The sequence below is a fragment of the Cydia pomonella genome, chromosome 28 (assembly GCF_033807575.1).
Source record: "Cydia pomonella isolate Wapato2018A chromosome 28, ilCydPomo1, whole genome shotgun sequence".
Lineage (NCBI taxonomy): Eukaryota > Metazoa > Arthropoda > Insecta > Lepidoptera > Tortricidae > Cydia > Cydia pomonella.
Genome location: NC_084730.1, coordinates 5,789,580 through 5,806,347, shown reverse-complemented (window position 1 = coordinate 5,806,347; position 16,768 = coordinate 5,789,580). Strand labels below are relative to the sequence as shown.

The 16,768-nt window shown below is 36.7% G+C and overlaps 1 protein-coding gene across 1 annotated transcript in view; it reads left to right on the top strand.

Annotated features, from left to right (window-relative positions):
* LOC133533076 (protein suppressor of forked) overlaps positions 1–16,768 on the top strand; it is a 33,637-nt gene that overhangs the window by 14,354 nt on the left and 2,515 nt on the right. The window contains exons 10-17 of the mRNA XM_061872017.1: positions 3,672–3,814; positions 5,430–5,587; positions 7,209–7,293; positions 9,544–9,625; positions 11,043–11,150; positions 12,006–12,094; positions 12,994–13,094; positions 14,578–14,712. Of these exons, the coding sequence (XP_061728001.1) occupies positions 3,672–3,814; positions 5,430–5,587; positions 7,209–7,293; positions 9,544–9,625; positions 11,043–11,150; positions 12,006–12,094; positions 12,994–13,094; positions 14,578–14,712 (901 nt within the window). The remainder of the gene's footprint in view (positions 1–3,671; positions 3,815–5,429; positions 5,588–7,208; positions 7,294–9,543; positions 9,626–11,042; positions 11,151–12,005; positions 12,095–12,993; positions 13,095–14,577; positions 14,713–16,768) is intronic.

The window sequence follows — 16,768 nt, the reverse complement described above, 5'->3', positions numbered from 1 at the left end:
ATTTGTTTCGTAAGTCAGTAACAATATTGATCAATTATTATTATTTGTTTTTATCCTGTAAAATTTTCTTTATGACGATACCAAATTTAAATAATTTTTAGGCTTACGCAAAGACCAAGAGCAGAGTTTAGCATAAAACCGAAGGTGCAGAGTGTCTCAAAATTTTGTGCATGGCTAAGCTGCAGGACACAGCAGAGCTCGGAAACGAACAATAGAAGATACTGTGTTAAAAAAAAAACATATTAGTGAAAAGCAAGGAAGGATGATTTATTTATTATTTCAAATAACAAATTGCAACAGCTAATGCCTAATGATGTTCAGCTTTGAACCCGTAGTAGGCCAAAGGACGCGCTCCTCTACGGCTGGGCGGGCGCCCCCGAAATATGCAGAGTTGCTGCAAAGCCGTTATAAAAAGAAAACAGCGGGGCCCCTATGCAGGGCTTTGCATTCGCGTAGGCCGGATGTAAAGCCCTGCATAGGGCCCGATACCCAAAGTATCCCAGCAAGTCGTACTTTCGAGCAAGAACTAAGGCCGAGCAACAGGCGAGCCGAAATCTAAAAATTCGCATACTAGGGAAAAATCGGTGACAATACAATATTATCGACGATGATGATGAAAACCGAAGGTAAGGAGGAAACCTATATAAAAGATAGGAAATGTGATAAGATAACACATCTTCATTAAAATTAGGCTTTTTGAAAATGGCAAAAAAAGAAACAAATAAAAAAATCGGAATTCCTTAAAATAAATAAATAAGTCAAATCAAAAAGTGCTTATGTGGTCAAATGCTTACCTTTTCGGAATAAAAAAAAAAAGAACAATAATCCGGATTTTAAATGACGTCATTATAGTTCGTGTCATCCACGAAGATGCGCCCCGCCCTTCTTCCTAATCGCTTATAGTACAAATTTGCAACTTTTTGCCAATGTAGTAGTTATGTCTACTAATTAATGTGTATCGACAGAACTACTATAGTAGTAAAAGGTTGCATACCACACTTGTAGGTACTATAGTTTTAATTGAAAGTACCAGTATATTAAGCTTTAATTTTTTCTTTCGGAGCGATTATTTCCGAAAATAATAACTTTATGAAAAAAAAGGTTTTGAAGACCGTTATTCGTTTTGAAAGACTTTATCCAACCATACGCCACACTGTAGGGTCAAAGCAAAAAAAAAATAGTATGGGGGGGGTACCCTAATTTTTTTTATAAGTAGTTTTTATTTTACCGTACTTTCGCAATGCATAATTTATATATCCATGCCAAATTACAGCTATCTAGCACTAACGATCACGGAGCAAACCCTCGGATAGACGGACATGGCGAAACTATAAGATACACTGCATAACATGTTACAAACTAATCGAGAACTAGTAAAAAAAAAGAAGACATCGTAAAAATGTTGTGATGGTACTGAATCCTCGGGGTGCGAGTCCGACTCGCACTAAATCTTTTTTTTTTTCAAACCAAGGGGCCCCGCGAGTTATTGTGCTAAGGGCCCCGCGCCTTCTTAATCCGCCCCTGAGCTGGCCCCGAATGGCTAATCCATTGTCTATTGTTAAGTAAAATCTAAGTTGTAATTCAATGACCGGTTAAAGTGACCGAACCATTTTTATGCAGGTAGTCGCTACTACCTATAACTCCTATGGCAATTAAGATAAGATTCAAAATGAATAAATGGAAATAGTACATTGTGCAACGAGGGGGGTAAGTGAAATTTTGGATACGAGGGTGGTAATTCCCGAAATTACCACCCTCGTATCCAAAATTTCACTTACCCCCCTCGTTGCACATTTATTCGTTTGATTTGTAGCTGGCCCCGAACGGTTAATCCATTGTCTATTGTTAAGTAAAATCTAAGTTATAGGAGTTATAGGTAGTAGCAACTACCTGCATAAAAGCGGCCAAGTGCGAGTCGGACTCGCGCATGAAGGGTTCCGTACAATTTAAGACGTATTAAAAAAAATCTTCTTACTAGATCTTGTTCAACATTTTACCACTTTGGACACACATTTTACCACTTTGGAAGTGTCTCTCGCGCAAACTATTCAGTTTAGAAAAAAATGATATTAGGAACCTAACTATCATTTTTGAAGACCTATCCATACATACCTTACACGTATATGTTTGATGAAAAAATTTTTTTTTTAATTTTATGACGTATTAAAAAAAAAACTACTCACTAGATCTCGTTCAAAGCAATTTTCGGTGGAAGTTTGCATGGTAATGTATATCATATATTTTTTTTAGATTTTTCATTCTGTTATTTTAGAAGTTACAGGGGGGGGGGGGGGGGGACACACTTTTTTTCACTTTGGAAGGTTCTCTCGCGCAAACTATTCAGTTTAGAAAAAAATGATATTAGAAACATTAATATCATTTTTGAAGACCTATCCATAGATACCCCACACGTATGGGTATGATGAAAAAAAATTTTTTTTTTTTAATTTCATGACGTATTAAAAAAAACTACTTACTAGATCTCGTTCAAACCAATTTTCGGTGGAAGTTTACATGGCAATGTATATCATATATTTTTTTTAGATTTTTCATTCTGTTATTTTAGAAGTTACGGGGGGGGGGGACACACTTTTTTTCACTTTGGAAGGTTCTCTCGCGCAAACTATTCAGTTTAGAAAAAAATGATATTAGAAACATTAATATCATTTTTGAAGACCTATCCATAGATACCCCACACGTATGGGTATGATGAAAAAAATTTTTTTTTTTTAATTTCATGACGTATTAAAAAAAAACTACTTACTAGATCTCGTTCAAACCAATTTTCGGTGGAAGTTTACATGGCAATGTATATCATATATTTTTTTTAGATTTTTCATTCTGTTATTTTAGAAGTTACGGGGGGGGGGACACACATTTTACCACTTTGGAAGTGTCTCTCGCGCAAACTATTCATTTTAGAAAAAAATGATATTAGAAACCTCTATATCATTTTTGAAGACCTATCCATAGATACCCCACACGTATGGGTTTGATGAAAAAAGATTTTTTGAGTTTCAGTTCTAAGTATGGGGAACCCCCAAAATTTATTGTTTTTTTCTATTTTTGTGTAAACATCCTAATGCGGTTCATAGAATACATCTACTTACCAAGTTTGAACAGTACAGCTCTTATAGTTTCGGAAAAAAGTGGCTGTGACAGAATCGGACAGACAGACGGACATGACGAATCTATAAGGGTTCCGTTTTTTGCCATTTGGCTACGGAACCCTAAAAATGGTTCGGTCACTTTAACCGGTTATTGAATTACAACTTAGATTTTACTTAACAATAAACAAAGGATTAGCCGCTCAGGGCCAGCTACAAATCTAACTATACTATAGCTTGGTCTGACTCTAGGGCCGTCCCTGTAGAGTGACAGCCGTCTTTCATCCAATAAAAGATTATTTTACAGTACATATGGGGCTACTTTATAGCACTAGTGCGAGAAGTAGCATATTACGTTACTGTGTCGAACATTTAAAGGGCCATATGTACTGTAAAACGTTGTACGATACATGTGCAAATAGGTAATTCGCAACTCGTGTCGATTTAAAACACTCCCTTCGGTCGTGTTTTAATTTATCGCCACTCGTTTCGAATTTCCTATTTTTCGCACTTGTATCGTAATGTACTATTTTATTGGTCTAAAAATATTACTTTACGTCACAGGTGCATCAAGTATATACTCGCTACTTAGACATGGAAGATATCGACCCTACCCTGGCCTATGTACAGTACATGAAGTTTGCAAGACGTGCTGAGGGCATCAAATCAGCAAGAACTGTCTTTAAACGGGCTAGAGAAGATCCTAGGTATGATAAATTACAGCCTGACCAGTAATATATGATCACGCGCCATATTGCGGAATTTCATTGGAACTACATTTTTCATACTAAACTGAACCGTGACCCTATACATGAGAATAACAGCGCCCTCTTGACAATGAGCATATATTTCTGGTCGGGCTTTAAGTTGAATGTACTCGTAAAACAACCTTATTCTATATACAATTAAATTATTTTAGAGCTTTAAATTAGTCGATCAACTTTTTCATCGATCGTTTATTTGTCTTCCTCTGTAACCCCCGATGCAAAAATAGGGGTTGTATATGTTTGACGCCATTGTCTGTCTGCCTGTGGCTTCGTAGCTTTCTCTCTCTCTCTCTCTCTCTCTCTCTCTCTCTCTCTCGTGTGTTTGCTTACGTTGGTTCTTAGCTATGTTTCATAGAAATCGGTCCAGCAGTTTGAAGATAATCAGCTAATTTCCAAAGAGATGTAAGTAAAGCAATTTTGGAAAAAAATGTCTTTTTTGCGTATAGCGTAGAGGTTTTTTTTTATTAAAAGATTGATTAGAAACGCGTTTTGTGTTAATCCATTATATTACGGATGGTATACTAAGTGCATGTTAGTAGAATACGAGTAGAATAATATTACGACACAAGTGCGAAAAATAGGAAATTTGAAACGAGTGGCGATAAATTAAAACACGACCGAAGGGAGTGTTTTAAATCGACACGATATGCGAATTACCTATTCGCACATGTATCGTACACCGTTTCACAGTACATATGACCCTTTAAATGTTCGACATAGTAACGTAATATGCTAATTTTCGCACTAGTGCGGTAAAGAGCATCATAGGTACTATAAATTACATTTATTCTATAGAAAGTACATATCTATGTTCTGCTGGTTGCGGCCGCTGCGGGACTAACTATAAGAACAAGAAAAAAGTGGCCAAGTGCGAGTCTGACTCGCCCATGAAGGGTTCCGTACCATTTATGACGTATTAAAAAAACTACTTACTAGATCTCGTTCAAACCAGTTTTCGGTAGAAGCTTGTATGGTAATGTACATCATATATTTTTTTTAGTTTTATTTATCATTCTGTTATTTTAAAAGTTACAGTTACAGGGGGGGGGGGGGGGGGCGCATTTTACCACTTTGGAAGTGTCACTCGCGCAAACTATTCAGTTTAGAAAAAAATGATATTAGAAACCTCAATATCATTTTTGAAGACCTATCCATAGATACCCCACACGTATGGGTTTGATGGTGGTACTTAGTCAATTCGTGTAAGATTCTCCTATAATATTTATTTATTTAATCCTTTCATATACTTTCTGATTCCAATTCTAACTGGTTTCTTCTTCCTCGCATTGTCCCGGCATTTTGTAGAATTAGCGTAGGCACTAGTTTTTACGAAAACGACTGCCATCTGACCTTCCAACCCAGAGGATAAACTAGATCTTATTGGGATTAGTCCGGTTTCCTCACGATGTTTTCCTTCACCGAAAAGTGACTGGTAAATATCAAAAGATATTTCGTACATTAAGCTCCGAAAAACTCATTGGCACGAGCCGGGCTTTGAACCCACGAAACCATTTATTATGTATTTATTTATAATCCCTAATATATTTTTTTTCAGATCAGCCTACCACGTGTTCGTAGCGGCAGCTTTAATGGAGTACTACTGTTCAAAAGACAAGAACATCGCCTTCAGAATATTCGAGCTGGGCTTGAAGAAGTTCTCGCACATACCGGAGTATGTGCTGTGCTATATCGACTACCTATCGCATCTTAACGGTAAGTTTAACTATCATATCAACCATAATACGTCTATTCAAGTCGTAACTTGTGCTACATGTATTTTTTTTTTAACTTATTCAACTAGTAGTTCGCCCCGAACTGTAAACTCGCGGTTCGCCAAAAAGATAGATCAAGTGAATGCACCTGTCGGCAAAGGAAAACCGCGTGCGATTTATTGCAAGGTATGTGGAGCACTTAACTGATATATAAGTTACCATAGAGATTAAAATAAACTGTATCTGATGGTAACCTGTAATCAAGGAACGGAAAACCCCTCTTTACGCTTAACCCTATCAATTCGGTAACCGTATCATACTGTTACCTGGTTGTACTGGTAAGTTTATTGAAAGGTTAACCTTTAACCGAGTTAATCTCAAAACCCCATCGGGTTTTTGTTGAGGGTTTTTATTCAGTTATCTAACCTTTATTATTGGTTGCTTATTGTTTTGCTACATTTAAAGTAGCTTTCTTTACTGGCGTATTGCTGATGCATTAACTGAAAATTTGGAGTGGGAGTGATACCTACATTATGTTAATTTTATGTCGTTTGTATCTTGCTAATTATTTGAAAATCGTAAATTAGATAACAATGTTATAAATGTGTACACCGAGCACTTTCATTTGATACCAAACTCGACCATACTTTCGTGCAAATATTATGACCAGAACAGCAAGACCCCACACAAATAGCTTTTTCGCCTTCTAGGATCTTCTAGCTCCATAATTCCTTGATCGAGCCTGCTCATAATTTAATGACTAAAATATAATGCCCTCAACTACGCGTTTACCTAATTTCATTGATATTAGAACAAATTTACTTAAGTTATTGTCTATCAAACTATACCCTGACAGTTCATCTTAAAAACATCGAAATGCCGGGACGTGCCTCTAGCCAGCCGTGTGCTCCAAGTTGAATGAACTTCACTTCGCTTCACTCGCTCGTTTGATTAGGGGCCATCCATTAATTACATCACACGTTTAGGGGGAGGGAGGGGGTACAGAAAATGTGACTTGTTGTGATATGGGGAGGGGGGAGTGAGCAGCTTTGTGCCGTCACTTAACTTCACTAGTGGACAAAAATTGTTTTGATTTTTTTGTATTAGCAGTACAGCTAAAAAACTAGTTTTTGCAACGATATACAGCTTTTATCCGTGAAATTTTTATTCCTAATCGGTTCTGTGTCATAAAATTTCTAAATTGCTATTATTACAAATTGTTTTTTATTAGAATAACAATACTGCATTCGAATCGCTTATTATGTTAATAACAAGATTGCCGGATATGTGACATCACACCAGGGGGAGGGGGTTGCTAAATGCGACCAGTAGGGCTAGGATGGTCGGCTCTTTATCATTTGTCACCATGCCTGTCACGTTCTAACAAGTATGTAAGCGCGAAAGTGACGGCCATAGTGACAAGTGATAAAAATCGAACCATGATGCCACCGCAGGTGTGATAAGGATAAGATAAGGTGTCAAAAATTCGTGAAATTTGTGTGATGTAATTAATGGATGACCCCTTAGTCAAGTGAGGCTATTTAGTGTATTCGTGTTGCGGGGTTACACACGCCTGCCGTTACTGATTTTGTGGTTATATTAAACATAAACTTTGTTTCCAGAGGACAACAACACACGCGTCCTGTTCGAGCGAGTTCTGTCCTCTGGAAGTTTGAAGCCGGAGAGCTCCGTGGATATCTGGAACAGGTATAAATACGTTCACTAACACACACATACACTTACACTTGAAATCCTTTTTTCTTCCTCGCGTTGTCCCGGCATTTTGCCATGGCTGATGGGAGCCTGAGGTCCGCTTGACAACTAATCCCAAGATTTGGCGTAGACACTAGTTTTTACGAAAGCGACTGCCATCTGACCTTCTAACCCAGAGGTAAACTAGGCCTGGTTGAGATTAGTCCGGTTTCCTCACGATGTTTTCCTTCACCGAAAAGCGACTGGTAAATATCAAATGATATATTTTGTACTAACAGACTCGAATAATCTTATGCCACGACTCACTGTTACTATAAATTGGCTTAAAAGTGACCGTATTTTAAAATCAGGTACTTAGATACAATTCGGTGTCGATATTTTTGGAACGAAGTTCCTTATCGGACGGTTGGTGGATGGTGCTAGGCGTAAAAGTGTAACCTTCACAGCCCTTTTTTCTTTAAATTCTTTCTCGAGAATAAGTAGCCTTTAAAACTTTTAGAACGCCATTTGACTTCGATCCTTATTCTTTCACTGATATGTGTTCAATTTGTTAAATATCAAAAAATGGCGCCATCTTACCGGGCACTACCTAAAGGTTGTAGCGCCATCGATCGAAACGATGCTGCTATGCTATACCTTTGGCTTTTGATCTATTAGATGGCGCCACTTTTTGATATTCAACAAATTGAACACATATCATAAAAGGATTAAGGATCGAGGTCAAATTCGTTCTAAAAAAATTAGGCGTTCTAAAAGTTTTAATTATGTGTCGAAAGATGGCAGTAAATTTACGTCGCTACAAAGTTTGCTTTGACAATACACCTTTATTTCAAATTCTCTTTGGTATATCCTATAGTGGCACAGTTGGCAAACAGCCGCTTAGAAAGAGAAGGTAACGGCGACGATCCGGGATCGATCCCGGACGTGTATGCAGAATTACTTTTATGTATTTTTTTGCACTTGGTTTTCATATTTTTGATGGACTATGCGAGTGTGAAGCTCGAGCTACGCGTGTCAGTTCCAGCTTGTACAAAACTGCTTATGTTTAGTTGTTCTCCCTGCCTGTAAATTGCATTTCTGAACTGATTTGTGAGCAGTTTCGATAATTATTATTTTGTCGATTAAGTTTTTGAAGTGAAAAGGCGGCGCTGTGCACTTCTTGTGATGGGGAAAAAATGTTAAACTCGCGACAGGTCACGTGACCGACAGATTCGACAGATTGAAAATTCGTAAGACGGACACTTGACCTGATCGAAAAACTGTTACAATGTCATTGATGCCAGTAGAGTCGAGTGTGTAAGAGTCGTTGAAATTCTGGATGGAAGTTGATTTTTCTGAGAGATAAACTTTTTAATGTTAAATAATTGTAATAGTTCTGAAGTGTAAAATTTTTAATGTAATATAAATTGTCATGTTTGTGTACGATAGCGCAATAAATAAATATTGTATTTTACCATATAAATGATAGTACTTTTATACTGATAATTAAAGCAATTCGTGCAAAATTATTCCCTAACCATTCCAAAATATCAAAAATGCTCAACGTTAATATTCAAGTTTGCACTTCTGCCGGCACTCCCGGAGTGCAACCCGTTATTTTTTGTATTTGTTAATCAAGAGCTACCCCGGTAACTGTTACTGTACCTCGGTAGCTGTTGTACTTCCATAAACTGGGTTTTATACTTGTGCACGAATAGTGAAGCCTCCAAAATGTACAGACAAGGGAAAGTGAGAATGCCATTATCAATGAAAATTAGACGCCATGAGTCCAATTGCTCCATCCCAAAAATTGCTGTAATGCAGCGTTTTTGTTCGAGGAATACGTGGTCTCTCTCTGTACTATTTCCCCATAAAACTACACCGTAGCGAAGAGTTGAGTCTACGTACCCATGATATGCAACTAATGCTGCTTGTATAGAGACTGTTCGTGCTATTCTCCTTAGTGCATATATAAAACTACTTATTTTGGAACAAACATTATCTACCTGCTTCTGCCAGTTACAATAACAATCAATTATTATTCCAAACCTTGTACAATGGACTTCTTCAATAGGATCGTTTTCGGAAAATATGCTAAGATTTTGTGAGTTACCCCGGTCAGTATATCAATAATAATATACTTTGTTCCAACAGAGTGTTCCACGACACACACATTTTATCGATATCATTTTAACAGTAATTTTCTAAACCCGGCCGAAATATGGAAATACCTATTGCGGTATTAATATTGTACTTTTTTGTTAGATTTCTGGAGTTCGAGTCCAACATTGGTGACCTGGTGTCCATCGTCAAAGTGGAGAAGCGTCGGCAGGCTGTGCTTGAAAAGGTACGAGAGACAGGGAAACTGTACAGATCATTATTTTTAGAAGTATTTTAAGAATGTAGAAGTATACTATGTTATCTGGATCACAAAAACTATAAACGAACAAATAAATTAAAAATAATGTTTTCTTTCATCACACTTGCTCGAAAACGGTGTTAGTGTATGCCAGCATACTATGAATGAGCTATATTATGCCCATGGGCGTAATAGTTTTTTTTTTCGTTATGCCTATGGACATATTGGCTATTATGTTTTTTTCTATCATCTACTCAATTTCTACGCAAGGACGTATAAATGAGTTTTACTTTAAAATTGTTGTTTGTGTATGTTTTAAAATATATAATTTGATCAAACTTACGGTATTTAATATACAAATGAAAGTTCTTTTATCTAATAAATACACTAAGTATTTATAAACACAACATAATACATATAAAACTTAAAATCTAAATCTAAAAATAAATAAAACTAATCTTAAAATAAATAATTAAAAACTATCCCCCTGCGGCATGGTGCCGTAGATGCTGGCAGCATTTCCTCGTTGTATCTCAATACTTATTCTCTGTGCGAGGAAGCTGCCAGCTCTACGATCACCGGTAGCGTCTGCTATTTTTTTGGATATTTCCTTGAACAGTGTAGATGCATTCGGACCCCACGGGCCAAGGGTCTCGACGCCAAAAGGTACGAAATCGTATTCGGGGCCGAGACCCCTATATTTGATCTTTTTTAATTTTTCGGCCGCCTCTGCCGCCGAGCCGGCTTTTGCAGTTGTGCCGTGGAGATGAGACGGGGCTAGGGTGTTGATTTACTAGCCGTTCTAAATATTTTTTACACAATTTTCAATCGTGGCGTCTACGTAAATTTTTGTTTACTGCCTTAAATACACAATGAACTACTTATGTGTGGAATGTGTGGCTATTCAGGCAAGGACAATTTTGCAACCGCATGCGGCACTTCAAACATCTATGTATATAGACATTATAGAACTATTAATGTACTGAAGGTGGAGATAAGGAATGGAATCTCCATGTACCAAAAAGTGTCATCAAAAAACCTTAAATAGGTGGCGCTACAATACCTAGAATACTTGAAAAAAAATCTAATCATAGACAGCGCACTTCACTCCGTCAATAACGCCTAGGTTCTTAGCTACTCTAGCGCTACTCTGGAGATATTTGGAACTATTATTTATAGCTGACAGCTGGACACTTTTGCATAAGTTCTGCCTATGGAGATTGCGTTCCTTAACTCTACCTTCCATATATTAATTGGTAAAGCTGACATCTGACTGTCATTTTTGACGAGCCACGACAAGGGTTAAAGGTAATCGGGTTATTAACGCCCATCCTGCTTGAATTATCATTATCGTGTTGAAAACTTGGACTTAATTTATCAATAATTACCATTATTTGGTCCTCAGATCAAAGAATTCGAAGGCAAAGAGACTGCTCAGCTGGTAGACAGATATAAGTTCTTAGACTTGTACCCTTGCAGCATCGCAGAGCTCAAGTCTATTGGATACACTGAGGTGAGACTTAGTTTTAATTATTAAATCTTCACCAACGGATAATATATAATAAGAATATTTTCTTTTTTTTTAAGGCAAGGCAACCATTCTCTGCCTCTAATTATGGAATTAATTAACGAAATTAAGTTATTACAGTAATAATTTCCATATAAAGTTAACTTTTATTACATAATAAGTAATAATTTCCATATAAAGTTAACTTTTATTACATAATAAAGTATAACAAACACACTGCGATCCCCAGTGGGTCAGGACCAGGGCTCGGAATTTTGAAAACATAACCCTGGTTCGTATAACAGAGACATCCTTATTTGAATAATTCCTTATTTGAATTAATTTGAAATAGAGGTGGATTGTCAAAGAAAACTTTGTAACCAGAGTAAATTTACTGCCATCTTTCGACACATGGTTAAAACTTTTAGAACGCTATTTAACCTTGGTCCTTATTATTCCACTTTCTGATATTTAACAAATTTAACGCATATCAGAAAAAGAATAAGGATCAAAGTCAAATAGTGTTCTAAAATTGAATTATGTGTCGAAAGATGACAGTAAATTTACTGTGGCTACAAAATTTATTTGACAATATACCTCTATTTCAAATTCTCTTTGCTTATACCCATGTCAAGGATTAAATATGCTCCAATGACGTCCATGGACTGTGAACGAATATTATCGACTCATAAATGGGTCCTTAATTTTCATTTTTTTTTTTTACAATTATGGCCTTGTATGCGAGTCCCTTAAGCCAAGTCTTTGTTTTGTAGGTTGTTTTTAAAATGATGCGCGTTTTCTGAGCCTTGGCCACGATCTAAAGGTTACACAGTGACATGTTTAAACACTTGTTTTTTGCAGGTGGCGTCAATGTCGAACAAATCTTGGGCCCTCGGCGGGCCCTTAGCGGGCATATCGCCTGAACTGGCAGCGGTTATACTCGGACAGAAGTAACTTTGGCTTCTCTTTTATTTTTATTGGCACTTTCCTAGTCAAAGTGCAGTTAATCGAAATACTTCAAAAACATTTCAATCATTTATCAAATAATTTATTTCATCAATAACTCTTGAGGTGTACAGTTATAAGCAAATGTGTAGTTAATGTTTTTTTAAGTCATATAATAGATATTGAGTTTAGTTAATTTATAATTATATAGTAATCGTATTTTATTTACTTATTATTTCTTAATTTTTTTTCTTTTAAAAGCATTGTAATATGCCTACTTGAATAATAAACTATCTTAATTTTTTTTTTATATTTGACATGTTTCCTGTAAGTTATCAATATTTTAGTAATATGTTAATTTTAAGTTTGTATTTTATTTTCATCTTTATGTTTCAAAGCTTTGATGAGCCATGTTGCTTGAAAAATAAATGCAATACAATATATATAGTCGAATTATAAAATAAATAAACGTTTATTCACGTTTCATGCCTTATAGCTATTTAAAATATACTTCTGCCAAACCACAGAGTTGGTTGGTTGGCAGACGAGGCTCCTGTAATAATTGTGTAATAAGCTAGGTAGTTTTTACGTAAATTAAACTTATAAACGTATTTAACCCCTTACCGCATGCGTTACATGGCAGTTATAATTTGCTATAATTATTATAGCTTCCTAAGGCCCAGCCATAGAAATGAAAAATCCTAAATTTGTCACTAGAATTTGAACCTATAGTGCAGGGAATAGTGCAGTTGATTTTATTTTGATTGAAAATTGAATGAAACAAAGCCAATGCAACTCTGTTCCAATTGAATATGATTTAAATTTCATCGAACTGAATAAGTCCTAAAGGTAGGACCTTGGGCCTTACGAGGATAGATATCTAAGTCCCATTATTTGTGCGCAGAGATAACGACCCCAACAAGGACATCGCCCGCCCGGACACCAACCAGATGATCCCCTACAAGCCCAAGGCGAACCCTCTGCCCGGCGAACACCCTATTTCCGGTAAGTTAGAGACACACCATATTTCCGGAAATTACCGATTAGATATACCGAGTGTTTCGCTAGAAGTAATTTAATAATAATAAAAAAACTAACTATACACAGAGTTTTTTTTAATTTCGTTAACTTCAGGGTATGGGTAAGTACGTTTAAGGAAACTTAATGGATTTGACGACCGGTTCGGCCTAGTGGGTAGTGACCCTGCCTACGAAGCTGATGGTCGCGGGTTCAAAACCTGGTAAGGGCATTTATTCGTGTGATGAGCATGGATATTTGTTCCCGAGTGTTTTCTATGTATTTAAGTATTTATATATATCGTTGCCTAAATACCCTCAACACAAGCCTTATTGAGCTTACTGTGGGACTTAGTCAATTTGTATAATAATGTCCTATAATATTTTTATTTATTTATGAATGGCATAGTTAATTTTGAAAAAAATGTTTTTTTTTTTCATTTATTATTTATTTTTATCTTTGTAAAAAGTATTTTGATGTTGCATATAGCGTTGTTGTAACACGGGCATTACATATAACCCAACCAAACAATTGAAAACTGTGACATATCAATGTCATTTCGAACGTCGATCGTCCGAGATAGTATTTACGTTTAGTAACAAATGTATAAACTCGTACTAAACACTAATCAATATGTAAACAAGCAAGTGTACACGCTCGTAAAGGCCTTATAAGATAAAAATAAATTATTGATTATCTCCGAAATGGAGTTAACTAGAATACCGGTGTTTTTGAGAAAGTTACTTAATTTAAGCTCAGGAAATTAACGGAAATAAAAAAAAACCCGGTGTAGAGTAAAATAGTGGGTTTTTAGAAAGAAGGAAGAAACAAAAAAATCTAGAACTTGCCTGGGCCACGAAACGCATTCTCAACGTTAACGCCGACCGCCATATATTTATTTGGGCGAACAGAGTGGAATCTCGAGCGCATGCGTTGTTCATAGGACAAAAAGACAAACTTACAGGTCGAAGGTCATTTCACGAAAGCTAGCACATGGAATGAACGAAAAATTTTATTGTATGAGTGACACCTCTATCGGCATACAGTCAGAGCCGCCATTTTAGCTCTTGTAAATTGACCTACCTATTGTACAAGATGCAGCAAAAATAGTGGGGATCCATTTAAGGGCATATTGATCGTATTATTATTTAGAATTATTTTATAAATAATTAATTTAGAGTATTTATTTTTACCGGATTTATTTTTTAGGGCAGTTCGTCCAAGTCGGCCAACCCTCCGGCCAAAATACTCCATACATACATGCCATATAGCGGCCAAAAAATTATCGTGTCAAAAAAAATTTCTTCCACCTTTAAACTCTAAACGGATCCCCCCTATTTTTGTTACACTTGTATGCCCTAGTGCAAAAAACTTAAAAGTTTGACGCCACTCAGGCAGTTTCTTTTTTATTTTAATTCTAAACCTCTAGGCAGATCTGCTGAATACATAATAATGTTTTTGTTTATCTCAGGCGGCACCTTCCCCCTGCCCCCTGCCGCAGCCCACCTGTGCACGCTGATGCCGCCGCCGACTTCCTTCAGGGGACCCTTCGTAGCTGTCGACAGGCTCATGCAGCTCTTCAACAGGATATCCTTGCCTGACAAACGTGAGTACAGAAATACAAAGCAACGTATAGAGACCGTGCGTGTTGGAAGTTCTGCCATCTCGTGACCTTAACCAATTCACGCCTCTAAGCAGGTGCTGCCCCCTATACTTCACGCTGACTCTATTTCGCATGTCTGCCATCTAGCGGCTTGAATCTAAAAATGGAATCTTGACATAATGCTTCGCGCCAATGGATAGGGGACTTCTGTGCTGCCGTCTACAGTTCTTGCACGCTCCGTATTTGGGTATTGGCACAACAAAATCTTGTAATAACGGAGTTTTTGACATTAGTAGATAGATAGCAAGTTGAACCACCAACTGTAATCTTCTTCTTCCTCGCGTTGTCCCGGCATTTTGCCACGGCTCATGGGAGCCTGGGGTCCGCTTGGCAACTAATCCCAAGATTTGGCGTTGGCACTAGTTTTTACGAAAGCGACTGCCATCTAACCTTCCAACCCAGAGGGTAAACTAGGTCCTGTTGGGATTAGTCCGGTTTCCTCACGATGTTTTCCTTCACCAAAAAACGACTGGTAAATATCAAATGATATTTCGTACATAAGTTCCGAAAAACTGATTGGTACGAGCGTTAATGTAGTATCATCAATACCTATAATTTACTTCAAAATTTTACCACAAAAAGAGACCGATTTGGAACTACAAGCTTACATCTGCGAAGTTCTTTCTAAGGGTTGTATTCCATCTATCCAATATCTTGGTTTGGTTGGTATCAAGCAAAATGCGTGACGCGAATATACGTTTTGACGACCTGTCTGGCCTAGTGGGTAGTGACCTGCCTATGAAGCCGATGGTTCTGGGTTCGAGTCCCGGTAAGGGCATTTATTTGTGTGATGAGAATGATGAGCACGATTATTTGTTCCTGAGTCATGGGCGTTATCCATGTATTTATATATTATATATATCGTTGTCTAAGTACCCACAGGTCCCACAACACAAGCTTTATTGAGCTTATTGTGGGACTTGTGTAATAATGTCGTATAATATTTATTATATTGGGCCAAGAACAGATGGAATACCACCCTAATTAAAAAAAAAACGAAGTATAACAAATTAATCAGAGATAGTACGTCAGGTGACAAGCAAAACTCACTAATTAATAAAAAAATATTAAACAAAAATCAACCTTATTTTAGTAGTAATATGGTTCATTATGGCTATGAACTTGCGGTGGAAATTAGGGTGCCCTATTGATTCTCAGAGAAAAAATACGCCGATTTTCGTTTCGCCGACAACGATTCGCAGACGGGTTCTTTGGCCGAATAACGATTGGAAGAATGTCATTAAGCATAATAAGTTATAATAAGTCGTTTGCACGAGTTGCTTTTCGTAGAGTAATCATTTAGTAACTCTCACAATTACCCGAGAAACTATTGGTCGAAACACAATAGGTCGAATCATCATTTGGCATTTATATTGATTAGACAATTTCTCTCGAAAACCACCAATTTGATGTAGTGCAACTGTAGGCTTACCACGAGATTAACACTAAATATTCGCTAACGTCTTAGTAACTTACTTTTTTTATACATACACTTAACGCATATACTTAAAGAAGGATAATATTATATTTAATACTTTTTGACGTCGGTTTTCTTTTTTTACAAGCTATTATTTAATTTCACCTGTTCCGTTGTCTGTCTGTAATCAAATCTTGCAAGTTAAATTTGACCCACATCCTGGTTTCCGATGAAGCTGAAAATTTGTATACATATGTAAGTCGGGTGACAATGCAATATTATGGTACCATCAAGCTGATCTGATGATGGAAACAGGAGGTGGCCATTGGAACTCTGTGATAAAACAAAGCAACCTCATTGCGTTTGGGGTTTTTAGAATTGTCTCGATGAGTATTAGTTGCGTGTGGAAAGAAAAGTACAGTCAGCTATAAAAGCTTGTACCAAAAATGAATTTTTTGCGAAAAACATATTTATAAAAAGTTATTATTTCGAAAATAACGATGTATGTAATGTGAAATGTTATTCGACTAAAGATTCCTTAAACGAAAAGATTATTCTGCCAAATGAAAATCGTCCAATAAT